This window comes from Lonchura striata, chromosome Z (assembly GCF_050655825.1).
Source record: "Lonchura striata isolate lonStrDom1 chromosome Z, ASM5065582v1, whole genome shotgun sequence".
Classification (NCBI taxonomy): domain Eukaryota; kingdom Metazoa; phylum Chordata; class Aves; order Passeriformes; family Estrildidae; genus Lonchura; species Lonchura striata.
The window spans coordinates 60,641,130-60,661,797 of record NC_140740.1 but is presented as its reverse complement, the minus strand read 5'-3'; the positions used below and the strand labels follow the sequence as shown (position 1 = coordinate 60,661,797).

The following is a 20,668-nucleotide window of genomic DNA, read 5'->3' as shown; positions in this document are numbered from 1 at the left end:
TTTTATTGAAAGGCAGGTACAAACTAAAGTTTCCAACTTCCTTCTACTTTTCTATTAGAAATCCTAAATTCTCCAATAATATAATATATCTAGGTCATTTTTATTACATGAGTAATAATCAAAAACAAAAGGTCAGAACGAACTTGTAATCAGGAAGTATCACTAACATTAATCTTTAATTCTAAGGTGGGAAAAAAAAGGCTGCTGAAAGAATACCTATCACTACAATAATTACATTCTTGATGGAACATAATTATGAGAACATGCAAACAGAAAATTCTATTGCTTTTTTATACCTATGCACAAGGGGAAGATACTACATATTGTGAAGGGAGGTAGAAGAAACAAGAATATTACTGAGCAGAAAGAAATGGGAAGAATAGAAATACCAGAAATGTGTATTTAGTGTAAGGATACTAAAAGTACTGTAAGTACTTTTGTTCAGTTATCCATGCTTTAAAATTCAGTGGGAAATCTCAAGAAAAAGCCATGACTAGGTATGTCATGCAAAGCAGAACACATGAGTCTGATGGTACAAGAAATTCCCAAGACCTCTGTCAGATCAATAAGGTACATATTCTTCTCATCAGGTATTTCCCTATCTTAATTCAAACTTCACAGTTTACCCTCTTCATGTTTCAATTTCCCCCACACAATTCTTATGTGATAATATTGCTACCTTTATCCTCTTGCAATAGAAGGAACATCAAGAAGTATCTGGGCACAGAGATAAAAAACGCTGGAAAGTTAATGCTCCTCTCCAAGATCAACTGTGAGCAATTTTAGGTGAGTCAGATGTTACCTTCTCTTTAAAAACGTGTATTTACTAACAGAGCTAACACAAGGGTTATAACCAAGTCACCTATAATTTGGGAAATCATCTTTCCTAAAGAACATACTTACAGATCATATGAGAACTTCCTCTGAAGGTTAGTCTGATTCTTCTGAAACCAGTAAACATCCAGCTGTAGCTTTCCATACTCCGTCTGTAACTCTTTCAAGTGTTCTGGTCAAAGCAGGATTAAAATACAGATATATGTACAGATTCTAAACCAGAAACATCAAGAAACAAATCTATAACAACAATGCTAAATTAATTCATCTGTCATGCAAACTGCATTTCATACACAAATGCATATATAATTGTTGAATTTATTCAACAAGGGTGCATGGGATCTGGTAAGAATAACCTCTCAGCATAATATATTGGCAAAACAGTATAATACATATTTTTACCTACTTTTCCTCCTATAGAATACACAGAACTGATTTGCAAACCCTGCTAGGTTGCAGTCTGGAAAATCTTTATGTCTGTGAAATCATAATCAGAACACAATATGAAATAGCATTCACATTTATCAGTCATATACAGACAAGCTTGGAACACTTCCCTGAATAATATGCAATTTATACCCACGTTTCTTAGCAACAGAGGCATTTATGATTTAGTTTTATTTCTGAGAGAAACCTCTGTGGGAGGGCACCAGAAGACAATACCACGACATACTTACTTCTTTATAGGATTCATTCCCAAGTACCTTCAGAATACATTACTAACAATTTTGAAACACTAACATGAATAGTAATTAATTAGACTTACTTTTTTTATTTAATATAGGATTTGTGAACTACTCTGGTGCTAAAATGCATAACCCCACGCCTCAGGGAAGAATGCAAGAGTATGTCGCCAGGTAAAATGAAGAAAAAATGTATTAACTTAGTTCTATTCATATTATATCAAGAGTACCACATCAAGCACAACATGGACAAATCCTCCTACTATTGAGGCAGATTAGTCTGACACTTAACTGGAGCTATGCAGATGAGGTATCTAAGTCATGGCAGCTCATGTAACTGCTGACTTGAAGAAAGGCAGCATTCTCAAAAGGCGGCAGAAAAATTCAAGTCATAAAAACAGGGGCCTAAAAATCAATACAAGAGAGTCACAGAGGTACCAAAACATACCTCGTAAACTCTGAATCAATCGATCATTTACAGTGATGTTACTCATCAGCATTGCCTGAAAGAAGCAGAACAAAGTGTTTTAATTGCAAAGGACCTGCATTACCATTATAAACAACACCTATCAAAGCACTTGTAACACGATCTACTTTTTGTGTGTCACAGTTGTGACAGTGTCACAGTTGAACAACACCTTTTAGCTGCTTTAGAGATTTCCTATTGACAACAACAAATACTCATTTTAACCCAGATTTTCCAGTATAGGAGAGTGGGGAAAGATATGAAAATATGAAGAATTTAAAGGAATTTATAGATACTAAAATTGGCTGTCACTTTATTCTAACTGCATCTCACAACTGGAGTCAGACTTGCTGTATTTATCTCTCTTAAAGGAAGAATACAACATCACAGCTCACTATCAACTACCTTCTCACTCAGGAATCAATGCACCTGCATTCAGGCATGCAAAGATAAGCTACAGAAGCATTAATCATTCAGTATAAAGCAACTCCATGAAGGCAATGTGAAAACCTTGCATTGTATCCCTTTTCTACCTATCTTCTTGATTGCTTTCATGTTGGAGTGGCCTTCTTCCACTCCTTTGTTATCCCATAAGAATAAAGAAGAATGTAACACATTTTATCGATTCTTTAATCAATCTCCATCTACCATTTCATATACACACATTTTCAGAACTCCTGAAAACTGCATCAAGTCACAGCTAAGTAAAATTATTCTTTTGAGACAGATGTCGGGATAACTCCTGACATAAATTTAGCAAGTCTGATGCAGAAAAGTTCTTAAGAATACAAAAAAGACATCCACTGACTCTTCAGAAATTATCCAGTCCAATCTTAGGAAGCTATTTCTCAGGTTTCATTGTCAGTTCCCTTATTATCCTTGTCCTGGGAAACTTCAGGGTTCTTCAAGGGTCCCAGAAAATCAACTCCCCTGTTTCCCAAAGTTTATGTTCTAGTACTGTTGTGTGTGTATGTCCACACCCAAAAAAGAAACAGCATCCACTCTGTCTACCCAAGTCACCCTGAAACACTGACAGCATTGTTGTTGTTGTTCCCAAGACTACAGTAATAAGGGCCAGCTGATTATGTGAGTGTAGTGTTCAATAAATCTGAGCAGAATAGCACCCGGCGAAGTAGTAATTTGTCTTTGAATGACCATTTAAAAGAGTCATACTTCACAGAAGTGGTCGTTCAGCTGTTGCTAAGTCTTTCTACACCATTCTATATGTACAGCTGTTTTCTGAACACCACTGTGAAACCTCGCGAAAAGAACTCATCATGCTCAAGTAAAAAGAAACTCAAAAAACAGTAACAACTTATATGTAAGATTGTTTAACATCTCTCCCTCCCCTTTCTCATAGAATAGGTAAATAAGAAATTAATTTGTTTTCACTGATTTATTGGGGAAAGGAAATTAATGTTTTACTGGAAACTCCAAGTTAGACTAATGTGTGGACAATGTAGTCAGGTTGTTTCAGGATTGTCACCTTCAAGATAACACAGCATTGGCCATTATCAGAAACTGTCAGTGGATTAGAAAAATCAGTATGATAGAGCAATTTATAATTGTATGTTATTACAGTTTTTTGTGGGGCTTTGTTGATTTTGGTTCTATTTACTTGGGGGGGGGAAGGGGGAAGAGTGGGAAAGAATGGGGTGGAAGCATCCTGAGACACCTAAATGCCAGGTGTCATTTATGTGACAGTAAAATATAAAAGTGTTACATGTTTTGTACATTAGGACAATAATAATTGTGATTAGCTGATGTAAAAAAAAATTACTTCCCACATTAAAAAAAGTCTCTTTGAATCACAACAGGGAAAAAAAAGAAATCTGCCTTGGTCTTTATGGCTTGCATATAAAACTGTCTTTTGGCAATGCCACACCTATCTCCTTGAATGTGTGGGCAACAGTCCAGGAAAAAGCCTGTTAAATCCTAGTTAGCTGTTTAACTTGAGCAGGATCTACTCTTTAATAATTTACAGCACAGTACTGCAACTGCCAGCTTACAATCTGACTAAGTCAATAACATGAAGTCTTCCATTCTTCCTCCTATCATTCAAGTGTTAACTAATTTTCACCTTGTGGCTGTAAATTAAGCAAACATTACTTACTTTTGGGGTTTTATGCAGATCAAGAATGAAAACTGCTGGGAAGTACTCAAAAGACACATGCCAATATTCAGTTCTAGAAAGAATCTCACATTTTAAACTTCATTTAGCCCACTAAACAATAGCTTTAATCCCCAGGAGCAAAAAAACCAACTTTTAAAATCAACCTGTCACTGTATCAAAATCTGATATTCTGTGATATATTAAATCTGTAATACTGAACCAGCTTATTCTATTTGTAAACATGTTTGCACAGAAGTCCTTATGACTACCAAAGAGGAAAAAACCAAGTCTTTTGACTGGAGACAATGCTGTGGACAGACAATGCTTCAGACATCAAAACTCAGAAGTCACATTTTCACCAGTAGTGTGGGAAACAAATTGTTCCAGCTGTTCAGCAAATTTTTAAATGATACAGCCAAAGACTTGTTTATTATTCACCACAGTACATGTCTACATAAGTATTATTCCACTTATGAAACATAAAGTTACTGTTTAAAAATAATAAAACAAAATGGAGAAATATGCATGAGGAAGCTTTGAGATAAATTATTTGAAGTATTTGTTTTGAGCACATACTTTGGACTATGTAAATGCATTTGATCTGAATAATGTCAAACAGTATTTTCCATACACATATTCCCTGGAGGAATTACTACAATAACTTCTCCAGCATTTGCTACTATCAAGAACCAAGCTAACCCAAGCACACTGAAGTGACATACATCCTTTCTAACACTCACTGTATGTGGTGTATGTAAAAGCATAATGAGCATGTATATAAAAGCATAATTGCAACAAAAGAAAGAAAGCAAATAGTTTGATAAGCATAAACACTAAAACTTAAGAAAAAAGGGGCTTTGCATACACAAATATAGCACAAAGGAGACAATGATAAGCCACAGGATCAGTAACTCATCTGGTAAGAATACCACAAACTGTGAATAAAGCAAGATGGGAAGGCAAGATTCATACATGCAAAAACAGACTTTATAATACATCAGGGAAAAGCAGGGCACTCATTTCATTATTAATTCAAACTGATTTAAGTCCTTCCAGCAAAGAGAAAGAGTGGTTCTGTCTTGCATGCTCCCGCAACTCCCCACCACTACTCTGGCATTAATATGAGAATAATGCTGGCAACACATTGATGTTTTAGTTACTGCTCGGTGGTGCTTACACTAAGGCAAGGATTTGCCCATTTTCTATGCCCTGCCAGCCAGCAGGTGCACAAGAAATCTGAAGGAAGCTCTGTCAGGTATCCCAATCTGGCCAAAGGGACATTCCTTACCACAGAACACTGGGACATAAAGTCGGGGAGCTGGCCAGGAGGCATCAATAGCTGCTGGGGGACTGTAGGAATCCTCTCCTCTTTGGGACTCAAAGCCTGTTTATTATTAGAAGCCACCTTGGATCCAGGTGATGCCTCAGGGGGTAACAGACCGAGGTGTTTGGTGGCATCAGGTAGAAAGAAAGAGACCGAAGTCCAGGGGGGTTTTGAGCCCAGGGAAAAAGGGTAGGGCAAAACCAGGAAGCCACATCCAATGGGACACAGGTGAGGAGAGGGGGACGGAGAGCAGGTCAGGGAGAGACCACCACACCTGAGGCTTAGCGGGGAGGGGAAAGGTGTGTGGAATAGACCAATGTGACATAAACTTCATGGTGCAATATAAAAACTACTCAGTGCAAATTCCCGATCACCCAGTGCAAAACAACAACTAAATAAGCTATTTAGTGCATCACAACAGTTGGGCATCAGACAGCAGGTGCTGAGCAATTGGATTGTGTATGTCTTGTTTCTCTTGGGTTTTATTCATCTCAGTTATCAAAGTGTTCTTATCTCAACACAGAGTTTTCTTCAAAAATCTAGCATAAGATGTGGGAAGTGACTAAAAGTCTGCATGATATTTAGACACCAGCTGGTGTTAAAACATGAGAACTTGCCACAAAAAGGTTTTTTGCTTCCAGGCCAAGAGACTAACAGCTAAAATACATAATAGTGTGCAGGGGAAAAGTTCATAAATAAGGTTTTTAAGGAAGTATTTCTCTTTAAGGTTGATCATTGTGTTGCACACTCATGTATAGTTCAGTGGAGGCACATCAATTAAGTAAGCCTTACAACAAATTTCAAGCTCAAAATGGAGGAGATATTATTAATTGAAATCTATTTCTCAATAAATGGAATTCCATTCTGAAACTGCACTTTTCCTCAATAAACATAAAAAACCTACCCAATCAACAAAGGAACCCCAAACAAAAACCACCCAACCAAACAAACGAACACCCCATGCATCCAATAAAACTCAGACCAGAAAAAACCAACCTGTTTCTACAGAGTGGTTCTGCCAAAGATCTTGCTTCACAGCCTGTGCTCAAAGCAATCTAGATTCTGTTTTGTCACAGAGGACACAAGGACATATCACATGATGCAGCGCTGTCTTCAAAACCACCAAAATTGCCAAGTTAGTTTCTTAAAGTTTAAGCACAAGAGGATGGTATTTGATACACATGAACACAAAATTACTTTTACAGGTACTAGGCAACAGCAAGTAGACCGGAGAAAAAAAGCCCCGTAAAATGACAGGACTTTCACTTCACTTTACTCACTTTCCTTCACTTTACATTTAACTAAAACCCAAACAGCTAATGTGAGGACAATCTAGTCAGGTCGTTTCAGGATTATCACCTTCAGTAACCCAATGTAAGCAAAGCAAAATCATATGATATGAGAATATTAATATAAAACTTCCACAGGTATATCTAATGCACCTTCTAACTTTTCGTACATTCATTTAGCTGTGAAGAGGTATTAACTTCAAACTATACTCTATATTCCTTCTCTCTAGTTCAGCCAGCCTCAGACCATCCTTTTTTTTTTTTCCTTCCTACTGTCGTGGTTTGACATAGGAAAAGAATTTTCTTAGAAGGAAGAGGTCAGTCCAGTCAGGGGTCAGTCCAGTCAGGGGTCAGGTTTGGATACTGACACTTGGGGTGACCAATTGAAGGTGGACACGTCTCTGAGAACACAGAGGGATTAAAAGCAGAATTCCCAGGAGAACTCACTTTGTTTTGGTTCCGGTCAGTGGAGAGTGCAAACCTCCCCTGCCCAGCCATGAGCTGGGTGGGGGAGGGGAAAAGCCATGTGGCCTGAGAAGGTAGGCCAGGGGGTGAAGGATCGGGAACCAAGCTGGGCCAGTTCCTGCGGACGGAAGGGTGGAGAATGTCTGAGATGTCTTTGTGTCCCCCCCGCCCCCAACCTAGAGGGAAAAGAGACAGAGAGCCTGCAGACACCCGGGATTTATATGTATCTATCCTGTATATACCTTCATAACTTGTATACACAAGATATGATCATACAAAACACATCTATACATGGTTACACCTTATATTTGACATCCCTCTGTAAGATAACCTCTGATCCCAGACAGCTTCTTCCAATAAAGGTCATTAGTGAGGAGAATTAAGCTTTCCCTCTCTTCCCTGCCACCACATCATTATAGTGGATGAATCCATACCAGTTTGGCTGATGTCTTCTTTTGACAAATGCATGGCTTTCCAGCAAAACAGCTCTCCCTACTCTTAAACTAGAGCTGGAAAACAAACAGCATCTCTGCAGGGTATTTGCTTGTGTGTCACAAGAAAATCAAATTTTGAATTTGATGCAAAATGGTGCACAGGCACATACATGTTCACCCTACCACTTCAGGCTCCTGAGTGAGACACATGCTCTTCTTCAGCCACAAAATGCAGAATTCAGGAAATTAGTCCAATGCACCACTTCCCTAGGGTATCACTTCCCATGATTTCAAAGCAAGCTTTGAAACAAACTGAACAACTCTATTTTAGGGTGACAGAGGAAAGAGCATTAAGGAGGCAGGAATTTCAAATTCATTGGCCTCAAAAGCCACCTTTCCCAGCATCCCACCTCTAACACTGAAATGCCAAATGAATTCGAAGGCAGCCATAAAGCACAGTATTTTCCAAGCAGCAGCTTCTTCTGTCTGAGGAACATGTGGAAATAGAAAAACACCTAGGTAGTGGCTTAGGCGTTTGCCCAAGGTCATTCAGTTGCTCCTTAACCTACATAGACCCACTGTAACTAGTATTATTGGTATTATGGTTGCCATGCACTTGAAGCTTCACCACCTATTGCCTGAAGAGCACTACCTTCTGCTCAGTCTGAAATACAACTTGATGATGTCATTTGAAGCACATCAGTGAATGCAGGACAACCCTACCTTCCCTCTCCCAGCCACAAACATTATCTGTACCATTTGGAATCCTGGAGATGACTGTGATGGCTCTCCTCTGCTGACTTTTGTCCAGCCTGTAAACCACACTCTGGATTCCTGTAGAGAAACTACTGCACAGCTTTGGTGACCTTTGTTCTCTTCTCTGTTATCTTTTGCAGCACTTCAAAACTCCACTGGTGATTCTCCCACAGTACAACAATTAACCAAGTGTATTTCTAAGCTGCTTTGTAACTTTTGCCTTGTCATTCACCCTTGCAATACCACTCTTACCACATGGCTGTATAATATCTCTACAAGCCGCTTCAACTTCAGGAGTATTGAATGTGTTCACTTGTCTCCCTCATCTTTATCACCAACTCTTTCAGGAGAAAGCTTCAAGATACTTCAGAAGAACGACTTTCTTTTTCAGAAGCCACACTGACTCTTCCCCAGACACCATATTCCACCCCATGTCCAACAGTTCTAGTTCTGTAAAATACTTAGCACTACTTCTCTGGGCATGGATGCCACATTTTATGAACAGTTCCTATATGTCCACTAGACTCAAAAACACCACAAGGAAAGTAGATTGTGTGCTGCCACCTACCACTCAATTAATGTCTTTTTGAATCGAAAAGATGGCATATCATGCTTGGCAGAAGCAATATTTAATTCATTAAGCTCCCTTAAAACTCCTGGATGAGGTCCTGTCACCATCTCTCAACATCTGCCCCTCTTGCTAGCCTGTGCTGAAAACTCTCTGGCAGCCCTTTCAGTGCCTTTTAGTAACTCTGGCAATGTCTATTTATAGAAAGGAAGCATAATACTCCATTACATTTGCCCTTTTCTTACCTTTGAATTTTATTTTTTCTGCTCATGCATGTATTTTCACTCCCTGTAGGACTGAAGCAGAAAGCAAGAAAATGCAACAGCATTCAGTAGCAACATCCAATAATAGAAGGCAGAAGTGACAGGATTGATTACTCACTTGAATCCTATCTGAATATTCTGAGATATCTTTTTAAAAAATGCACACATTAAAAAATAAACAGACAAACCATACCTCATATTTTTTAAAGTATATGCAAAGAATGAACAGAAAGAGAGAAATTATCAAGGATACGTGTTTGTCTCAAAAGACACAGAAAGAATTGATTTACTATTTCCCTGAAGACCAGGGGTAAAGATTATTTCAAAATAAACTAATGATATATGACATTGATGTGCACCTACTACCTTCCATTTTTACTCAATTTTTGTTCCTCTAAGTTCTTCAAAGATTAATCTGGTGATATTTTTCTCAGGCAACACATTTTGAGGAGCAAACCATTCCTGCACAGCAAACCTGCTACCTGAAGAGTACATATTACCATCAAGACGTGACTGTTCAGACTGTTGAATGTAATAGTGCCGGAAAGCTGATTTATAAACTTCAGTATAGAGACTATGGGAGGAGCATTTGAATAGTCTCAACTAAATACTTCTGCTAATAGGGAGAAAAGTGATATTACTAACAACTGCAATCAAAGCAGTATCAGCAACACAAGGAAAATACACAGCAAACCATTTTGCAAAATATTACACAGCAGAAATCATACACACTGCTATTTTAAGTAGCTTTGTTCACATTCTTCACAAAGGAATACCATCCCCCTGGTGAAGTTGAACTGTCAGGAGCACTGCCATGGAAGTCTCAAATTCTCGTATCTTCCCAATACCATTGAGTTTTGGAGGCAGAAACCCAAGATGCCATAAAATTTGTAATGCATTTAGAAATAAACGCCAAACACTTATGCTTACAAATATACTTGGGAATATATCTCTTGGTGCATCTTCTTTTTCTTAATTATTAAAACATTAGTATACAGGAAAAAAGTGAAGGTACAATTCAAGTATGGTAATGATTTATAAGAGATAACAGTTTTATTCAGAACTTCTGAATAAACTTGCAACTTGCAGCTTCTATTATTTAAAAAATATAAAACAAATGCTAAAATGTCCATTCAAGGTCCATTTACTCAATATTACACAATATAAAATGTTTTGCCGCACCAGCATTGACTATAAGCTGCAACATGTGATTAGCACTTCCCATTGCAGAGTGTGTCTTTGTAAACCACAGTCTCACAGAAAACCGTGGCTCGGAAAAGCCCTACCTTCTCTTCCTGATGTACTCTGTTGGCATTTTCCATCTGAAAGTTGTGCAAGGACTGGATTTTGTCAATCTGCTGTTGCTGCTTCTCTAGCTCCCCTTGGAATTCATTCTTTTTTTGCTCCACAGCACCCCTCTCTGCTGCCGCCCTGCGGACTTTGACTTCCAGATCCATGACTCGACCCTGAAAAAGAGCAGATTAGCCAAAGCAAGCAGAGATGCTTCCCCCTTGCCAGACTCTTGTCCAGTATATTCAAGGAATAGTAAATTTTACAGCGCTAACAATGCGGATATCATGGAAGTCCTGCATCAGCCAGGGATACTACTCATACATACACACACACACCTCTCTAGTTTTACGTAAATTAACAGGAGTGTGCAGAAGAGACTGTAAAATTTCTGTTAAAGATTAGAAAAATGAAAAGCTCAGTACTTGAGCTTAAAAAGAACCCCAAAACATAAACATAAAAAAGATTAGAGACTACCATCTTTCTGAAGTACAAGGACAAACAATTTTTTCAATTTAGCCCAACCAGTCTGACAGCTCTACACTTCTCAGTGTTGACCCCAAACTAACTCAGTGTGAAAATTCAGCTCTCAAATCAATCTAATTTCCTGGAAGAGCTAGAAAAGATAGAGGGAGGACAACACTGCCCAACTTTTCCATGAACAATTCACATATGGCTATTATACAAAGACATACATGAGAAAAATTCATTCATAAACAGAAAATCATCATTCCTCTTGACTGTTCAAAGAGCAGCTACAGTCAGAAGAAAATTCAACACCATCACATCCTGTACATACATAGACAGAGACATAAGCTAAGGAATCAAGCCTGATGCTTCCACATTCTTTTCTCCTCCACCGCGACTTCTTTTTTGTAAGTACCAATTTAGTTTTGCAGGACATTGTTTCTAAACATTTTGGATTAAAATTGTTCTTCAGCAGCAACTAAGAATACAAAAACACGCAGGGGACTGGGGATATCAACAGAATCCACCTACATGAAAAAAAATCTGGTGATTCCAGGTGGACTAAAAATTAGATATAATAAAAACTGTGCATTTTCCAAGACTCCAAGAAAATGTACCAAATCTTCTTACACCACAGTATGTAGCATGCCATGTCCCACCCACCCTGCCTCTCTGCCACAGAAAGAAAGAAAAGGCAGAGGAGCCAGAGGAAAAAAAACCAGGAAAATTACTTGCAGTTTAGCTGGAATAGCAAGGAAAAACACTCCTTCCATTTCAGTTATAACAGCTGCAAAGTCTTGCCAACAAACAAATGGGCCTACAAAGTGCTTTAGAAGCTCCATCCATGTTCAGCTATGCTTTTCATCCATTCAGAGTGTGTGACCATGCCAAAGCGAAGTAATTTTCAGGCTAACTTTAGGAGAAATGTATAAGATGGCATAGGACCTCATGTCTCTAGGTTACTGAGACCAAGAAAAACTGGGATGGTGGCATATTTTTCTCACTATCAGCTGCTTCATGGCTGTGCAGCAACACTTCACCAATGCTGACAGTTACTACACACTGGTAGCCACCATGCTAAGGCCACTGACTGAAGGGAAAGCAAGGGATGACCAGGGTCGCAGAAGTCATAAGACATATGCTTTACTGCACAGCCAGATAAAAGTGCCCTGTTTGAACAGTGCCTGTTCTGGGGGGAAACAGGAATTCCACTCCTTCAGCTGTCCACTCAGTATGAAAATTTGGCTCAGTTACGAAGAGCATGCAAATTCACTAGATAAACTGGAAAGGATCTCTCATGAGCCACGTTTAATAAACATGTTAGTTTTTAGGTCAGTTTGTTAAAAGAATAACAAAAGAAAATCTAAAAAAAGAAAAAAGAGTGAAAAAAAAAGGACTGTCCTGCAGAGATTGTCACAAACCAGAAACTTGACTCACATACCCTACATTAGAACAAATGGTACAGAAAGGATTAAAACCCAAGCTCAATGGCCACAAAAATATAATTATCATCAGAAAAATATCATTATCATCAGATAAGGTAATTATTACATGTGACTTGTATGTCCTTCTTCAGAAAGGTCACTAAGAAACACAAATTCAGATTTTGTTTCTGAACAACCCAGATTTCTTTGTACGTTATGCATACAATGTTATAGGTCATGTACAAAGACAAATCTAGGAATATCCGTCTGTTAGTTTTGACTGGGATAGAATTAATTTTCTTCACAGTGACTGATATGGAGCACTGTTTTGGATTTGTGATGAACACAGGGTTGATAGCAAAGATATTTTTGTTATTGCTGAGTAGGGCTTGCAAAAGCCAAGGCCTTTTCTGCTTTGAGTACTGCCATGATGGCAAGGAAGTTGGAGGTATTTGGGAGGTTGAGAGGGGACAAAAAACAGAAGACGGCATTTGTCACATCTTTAATGTGAAACAGCACAAGATACCTGAATGTTTTGTGAGAGCAGAAGTAACAAGTGTCACACATGTAGGTGCGTTCAAGTTTTGGGTTCCTCTCATGTACAAATAGGCATTCAATCTATTCCCCCACTACTGATAAGCAACGACTGTAAAATCTGTGGAATTCCAACAAGAAGCTGAAGTTCCTGACTTGCCACATGAGGGAGAATCATCCTTCTGTGAACTATGTTTACTACTTGCACAAGTACAAAGTGACATGCAGAGCAAAAGGAACATTACCTGCAGATCCATGCTGCGAGAACTTGCAACCCAGTAATTGAAACCCAAAACAATTATGCACGCCATAAGTGCAGCCATGAGGAGTGGTGGAGACTTCATCCCACGACAGCTGTTTCCTAGTCCTATCATTTCAAGAAAAGAACAAATCCGGAGAACCACAGCAAGTATGGAAACCTGCAAATTAAAAAGGGCACATTATACTGCATCCCCAACTACAGCTATTTTATACACATGATGAAACTTCCTTTGCAGTAATACAACAGCTGTGAGCTGACAGGTTTACACTCAGCAAGGAAGGTAAATTATTAGTGTTGACCTGTCTAGATATTTCCATCTGAAGGAAAAGACAAGGAAAGGTCATCGCACACTATTAGCTTGTACATAAAGCTTCATCCTCTTGAGGGGGATGTCTTGAATTCTCCTAACAATATAATGAAAATCTGCAATAAACCAAACCAGCCATCCTTTTACCATACATCTACCCAAAAAATCTACACAGACAACACTGGGCTAGAGAATAGACTGCTTTTAAACTAATTTACTAAAAAAATTAATTTAGTCTTGCTGTTTGAGGACTAACTCACACTTTACTTTCTAAAACTGGACAGTTTCAACTTATTCCATCTGATACCACTATTCTAACTTCTTGTTCCCAAGCTTGTAAATAAATATGTAAATAAGACTGAACCAAATTATTTAAAGGAGAATCTAAAAATAACAATTAATACAAACATGAGCAGAAACTCAAATGATTTCAATGCTACATTGCATTAGGTGTTCTCCATTTTGATCCTCAGCTGCTTTCTCTTCTCCTACAAAAAAATAAATAATGAATTAGCAGTACCAGGAATACTACTAGTTGTTATTGAGATTTGTGTTATTTCTCTGAAACAGACCATCTTAAAAGATAGGCAGGGCAAAGGATAGTTGCAACTCTCTTTGAAATAGGCTACACTGATTTTATGATGTGGTGAAATCTGGTCTTAATAAGCCAAATGGCACCTAGCTTCATGAATCCTCAAACTCCAGGGAATCTTGGCTTCAGTTTGTAGAAGATTGCTCCCTTGTAAACTGAGATTAACTTTTTTTCCTTCTGCACTCCTGCAGACAAAAGACAGCAAAAATAAGCACAGAAGGCCAGGTAGACAGCAAATACACATGCATCACAAGACACTAGTTAAATCTCAAATGGGTACATTTACTAGCAATGTATTTTACAAGCTCTCAAGGAACATGCTTTTAAGCAAAGCAACCTCTTCCCTACTGTTGCAATGCACAGGTGGCAATGTTTTACAAATTAATAAATGTTAGCAACTCTCAAAGGACTTACATGTGAACATACACTGTAAACACAGGGGCAGAATGTGATGCCAACACTTCGCAGGTACCAGAAATACAAATTCTACTGTATGTCCAGCACTTAAGTCCTTCAACAGCTCACCTATACCTCAAGTGTCCACATGCATTCTCTGCAAAATTCCCTCTCTGCAGTCAAGATAGATTATATCTTCTAATTTCTTAGTAGACAGTGCACAATACTGCCAGATTCACGAAGGTTTCAAATCCTTATTTGAAAAGTTTCCTAATTTGTATTTGGGGTTGGAACATACAGAGGATATAAGAGTAAAATGTAGCTTCCTGAAAACGTTGCCTCTTCATAAACACATACACACACCACAAAACAATCCAAAGAAGTCTTCTATCTGAAACTTGAGTTTCTTGCCTAAAGGAAACCTCAGTTAAGGCACAAAGGGACACATGCAGCACTGCTCCAGTGGACACCCACAGATAAGTTAGATCAACACTAAGAAGCAAAGGCAAATAAAGGAATCATGTTGTTTTTTTTTTCCTTATAATGCAAAAAATTAACATGCAATAAATTAAAACACACACACAGACATGCACAAATTTCCCATAGAAAGCTATGAGTTGCAGAAACACACACATCTTGCACAGACTATTTTCCTCCTGTGTCATCCTAAAAGAAGCACCTGAGAAGTACAGAGCCACCATGTCTTACACATGATCCCTGAAAAACAATAACCCCAGATCTCTAAAGTAGCAAAAATTAGAGGACAAAGGGCACAATTAGCACTGCCATCTCTGCAAAGAACAAGAGAATATATTTTACTTTTGCATACCAGAATACAATACTGTATTTCAAAAAAGATCTGTCAGAACCCGTTATGAAGTCATCTGTATCGTGTTCTTTGCTGTAAGAGTATTAGCAGGTACACCTGACACATGGAAAAACCACAAACGTAGCACTGCAAGATGCAGTGATTAATTCATGGAAAAGCCACAAACGTAGCACTGCAAGATGCAGTGATTCATTCTAAGTGTGACTTGAATAAAATAACTGGTATTTTCCTCATAGCTGTCAGAAATAGAGAAAACAGTTCACATTATCAGCAGTAACAGCTTGCACTGTAATCTACTAGATAAGTATATGGGACTAGATGTCTAGCTAAAAAATTTTCAGACATAAAGCAACTATATTGTTCAAAGAAATAATTATTAGTTCACCATGCAGCTTAAAGCACAGATATGTGCTTTAAACTAAGCTAAAAATGCTAATACACCTGGATAGTAGACAAATCTGGCAGCATCAGCACCTTTTCTGCTGTTTTGAGCTGTTAAAAAACAAACATGCAAATAATTGTTGATTTCACTAAAGCATGTTTGACTTCAGTACACTGCTCTGTCTACAAAAGAGCAGTGCTGTTTATCCTTAAATCATTCATATAATTGGCAATATATTTTTATGCTCAAGAGAAGGAAAAGCAAAAGGAAGAGGAAAGGCATGAAAGACACAGAAGGATCTTCCGTTCGTGTACTGCAGACCCAAAACTTTACCTCACCTGCAATATTGATATTACCTCTCTCATTAGTTTAAAAAATAAAAACTGTTTAACTTGCTGCCATGGATATGCATACTCATGCATTTTGGAGGACAGATAAGCAAATCAGCTCAATAAGTACATTTACATGAAAATCTGTTTGCACGTGCTGTTTTCCAGGAAACATCTGGTCTGGCACAGTTATTCGAGTTGGATTGAAAATAAGTTTCTGATTTTATGGGTAAAGAGTAATTTTACTGAAGATGAAATTCAACCATCTCCATGGCAGACGTAAAAATAAGCATATTCGTAAAATTCCTGGCTTCTGAACAGAAGATTTCATCCTTCTGTTTTTCCAGCCTAGTGGAGCTTCATTGAGAAGATGTTTTAGACTCTGAGATACTCAAGCAAATTAACATACAGCATACTTTTACTTCCCACAGTAAGCAATTCTTTCTTTTTACTGTACTCAGCTGAAGTAGGATATCTAGTATCCAGCAATCTTCCACTACAGATAAGCAGCAACGTTGCCAACCAAACCTCAAGACCAATACTCTAGTTGTAAAGACAAAACAAAATGGTGCATTTCAGACTCCCAGAAAGAAAGCCAAGTCTCTCTGCTCACAGAATTCAGCTCTGTGTACTTCTGTAAGAGCAGAAATACCTAGAAAAGGTGAAAAATTCAATAGACACACAGCATACAGTGTAGGAAAAATGTTCCCTTATCCCTTGCCAGCATACCTGCCTACCAACCACCTCCTCTATCACCCAGATACTGCATGGTACAAAGCCAGTATAAGCCAGAGCCGCATCTAAAGACAGGCCACAGCTGAAGCAGCCACTGAAAAGTGAAGGCACAGCTCCTTGGAGGTCTGAGTGCTTGCAACTCTGAGTAAGTACAAAGCCTCACTAAAACCCCTGCATAAACCAGAGATAAGAGACATAAAAAGGAAAAATAAAAAGCCTCAACAAGGACCTAAGGGCTAATGCACAGCACAGAGGTATCACAATCCCATCCCAGCCAGACTGGACCAGAATGGGGAGACCTCCTCCGTCAAGGGAGTCCCTACCACAGTGGTGCTTTCCCCACCTATTGCAAATTCCTTTCCAACCTCCCAGTGAGCTTCTGAAGGAAATCATTGGCGTTTTTTTCAGATACTGTCATTCAATTCCTATGTCTGATTGCTTGAATTAAAGCATATTGTATTAACCAACCAAGTTAATCAAAACTACCTCCATTGACAAGTTACTTAGGTATACCCAGATAAAACTAAAGCAAACTAAATCAGATGCCAAAAGGTACTAGAACTTGAGTTTTATTTTAAAAAATAATTAAATGAAATTGGAAAAATAAGTAATTCTTAAAATAGTGAATCAGAGAGCAAACATTTCTGTGTCTGGTCTTCCAAAAATAAATATTTTTTTGTGTGGGTGGAAATGGAGTGCAGAAAAAAAGGAGTCAAAACCTTTCAGTTTTCATTTTATAAATGGTTAATACACAGTAGTGATTATCTCTGAAAGATAAATCCAGCTGGTTCTTACTCACAGCAGGATGTTACTTACAAGTACCACTATTCACAGCCCCAGGGTGAGAACCAGCTATAGCCAGCAGCAACTTTTATGCTTTCTGCTTGCACAGACTGTACACAGGGCTCAAGGAACTGTACACTGTCTCAAAACAGAGCATACAGATTTCTTATCATCCTCTGCAGCAACACGGTCTGAGGGTGGTTTTTCCTTTCAAATTTGCAAGTCAAAAAAGGTCAAGCAAACATTTTTCCATTGGAGATTTAAAGTTTGTGCACTGAACTCAAACCTGCTGACCACAAACTTCCTATATGCCTTACACAGGGATTTACAAACTGCAGGAAAAAAATAAAAGAAAAAACACTCTGAAACATTCAGCAACAGCTGCTACTCAAATTTCTATACTTTGGATGAATGTCACAGAGTCACTATTCACCAAAATTATCAAGCTACATTTTTTACAGGAAGGGAAGGGCATTTTCACCACAACACATTCAGCAACTCCACTCTTATCCTGCTCAGGAATAACCATTTGACAGTCAATTCAGGTGTCAGGTCTTCCTTTTCTAACACATTTTAAAATAGAAGTAACAGATCAGAAAACTACGAAAATCCTGAAAATGCACTATCTGTCCAAGGATACAGTCACTGTTACAACTTGTTCACTAATCATATTTCAGCTCAAGAAGTCTCTCATCTTTCAAATTACTACTTTACAAGAAGCTAATAACCAAATACCCTTAATGCCCTTTATCTGATTAAAAAAAATCCCAAAACAGGTATGGGGCAAAACAGAAGCTAAAGGTTTAAAACAGTTATCTATTCCAACAGAATCCTGACAAAATGTTCTAGAATACCTGGACATGTTGCCTAGGTGTACTTTCAGATAATAGTATTACCACTGAAAATAATGTGTACAAAACCAAAATTAAACAAGCAAGCTTATACACTTGAACTACCTCAAGAGTTAGTCAAAGTACTTGCTTGTTTTTATGCATGTATTTTGTTGCTGGTATTTTTCCCATACAACATAAACTAGCTTAAGTTCACAATTAATAGGGCACCCACTTATCATTAATGAAGATTATGAAACAGAGTACAGTAAGTTTAGATATGTGATGAAAAACTCAGTAAGTTGCTACCATTTCCCTACCACTACTGAACTACACATATGGTTTGACTGCAAAACATGCAGACCTTCCACTAGGAGTGAAAAAAAATTTCAACTATATAAATAGTTCTCTAAAAGCAAAGTGCTCTTAAGATGTAAGATGGAAGGCCATTCAAAAAAAATCAATTCAAGAACAAGATTTTCTAAAAACCTGATCAACTTTTTCTATCTTCATGCTGACAGGGGAATCAATGAGTAAAATAAGGCAAACTTTCCCCGTGCGGGCGATAAACACAATGCCCACTGTGCACCCAACATCGGAACCAAAATTTCTGAAGAGGCGGGGGTAACACTTTTCCAGGCAGAGGCAGGAAGGCCTCTGGAGGCAGGAACTGTTCAAAAGCCGTCAGTCAGAGCCCTGAGCTGCGGGAGCCCTTCCCGCGGGGAGCAGCAGCAGGGAGCAGGCTGCCAGGGCTAGCTCGGGAGGGAGGAGGATACTCAACAACCTCAGGTCGCCGCCCTGGCTGCGACAGACCACGGAAGGCCACCGAGTCCGGCCCTCCCCGCGAAAGGTAGCCGGGAGGAGGTATCTCACACCTGCACTGATTTCTAATATTATTATTTCTACCTCCGCTGCGATTATTCAAATGTTTCCGGCTCAAGACCCTTAAGAGGGAAGGCTAACTGAAGAAAGAATAAAACGCTATCAGCGTCCGGCAAGCACGCCAGCTAAGCCGCGGTACCTCTGCGAGCACTGCCGGCGGCGAGCGGGAAGTGCCCGCGGCACGGAGCCCGCGGGGCCGCCCCTCGGCCGGCTGCCGCTCCTCAGTGCTCCTCACCGCCCCTCGGCCGGCTGCCGCTCCTCAGTGCTCCTCACTGCTCCTCACCGCCCCGCGGCCGGCTGCCGCTCCTCACTGCTCCTCAATGCTCCTCACCGCCCCTCGGCCGGCTGCCGCTCCTCACTGCCCCTCACCGCCCCGCGGCCGGCTGCCGCTCCTCAATGCTCCTCACCGCCCCTCACCGCCCCGCGGCCGGCTGCCGCCCGCACGCCCCGGGCCGGGGCCGCCGCTCGTCCCCCACCGCCGCCGGCCGAGCCCAGCCCGGCCCGCCCGGCGGGGCACAGCCGGCAGAGTCGCGGCCTGGCGAGCGTCGCGCCCCGCCCGGCGGCCTCACCTCGGCGTGCCGCCGGCTGCAGCGCCCCAGCAGAAGGGCGAGGGACGCCGCGCCGCCTGGCGTGGCCCCCGCGGCCGGAGCGGCGGCAGGAGGCGGGCGCAGCACGGTCCCACCCCGCCCCACCCAGCCCCTCGCCCGCCGGCGGCCCTGCGCTGGGCAGAGCTGAGTGTGTCCTGGCCTGTGCCCCTGCGCCCGAGTGGCTCCGGCACAGCCCTTCCTTCGCCAGCGCTTCTGCCCAGTCGCAGATTTCCTGTCTTGACCACAGGCGCTTCATTTTCTGGAAAGCGGCACGCAGGCAAAGCTGAGTGTCCGAAATCAGAGACGGAGCGACAGAAAACTCAGGAAGACTGTTTCAATACCTATTTTTGACAGCCAAATGCATGATACTGGTATTTTCTTCATTTTAAAAGAAGTTTGCCAACGTGATTATTCCATGGTTGTCATTAACTCAGCTGAAGTTTCCACAATCTAGATAGAATCATAAAATTGTTTTGTTTGGAAGGGGCCTTAACGATGATCTAGACGTCTTTCATTAGGCCAGGTTGCATGAAGCCATGTTCCAAACCTGCCTTGAACACTGACAGGGGTTCATCCACAACTTCTTTGGGCAGCCTGTTCCAGTGCCTCAGCACTCTTGCAGTAAGTATTTTTTTTTCATAATTTTATGATTTGTAAGGATTTCCTTTCTAAATTTCCCCTCTTTCAGTTTGAAAACATTCTTCTTCATCACATCAATGTAGTTTCTAAAGAAGAGACCCTCTCCAGCTTCCCTGTAGCCCTCCTTCAGATTCTGGAAGGCTGCTATGACATCTACACAATCTTCTCTTTTGCAGGCTGAACAGCCTCAACTTTTTCAACCCA

General features: G+C 40.0%; 1 protein-coding gene across 8 annotated transcripts in view; it reads right to left on the bottom strand.

Annotated features, from left to right (window-relative positions):
• GOLM1 (golgi membrane protein 1) overlaps positions 1-19,961 on the bottom strand; it is a 55,360-nt gene extending 35,399 nt beyond the window's left edge. The window contains exons 1-5 of one of the 8 annotated variants that reach the window (XM_077790052.2): positions 19,808-19,961; positions 13,157-13,330; positions 10,482-10,661; positions 1,966-2,020; positions 904-1,006 (exon numbers count right to left, since the gene is read on the bottom strand). In XM_077790052.2, coding sequence (XP_077646178.2) covers positions 904-1,006; positions 1,966-2,020; positions 10,482-10,661; positions 13,157-13,285 — 467 coding nt within the window. In that variant the 5' untranslated portion in view covers positions 13,286-13,330; positions 19,808-19,961. The other 7 variants (XM_085567071.1, XM_085567069.1, XM_085567073.1 and 4 more) reach the window with 7 other exon arrangements.
• Positions 19,962-20,668: the final 707 nt, after the last annotated feature.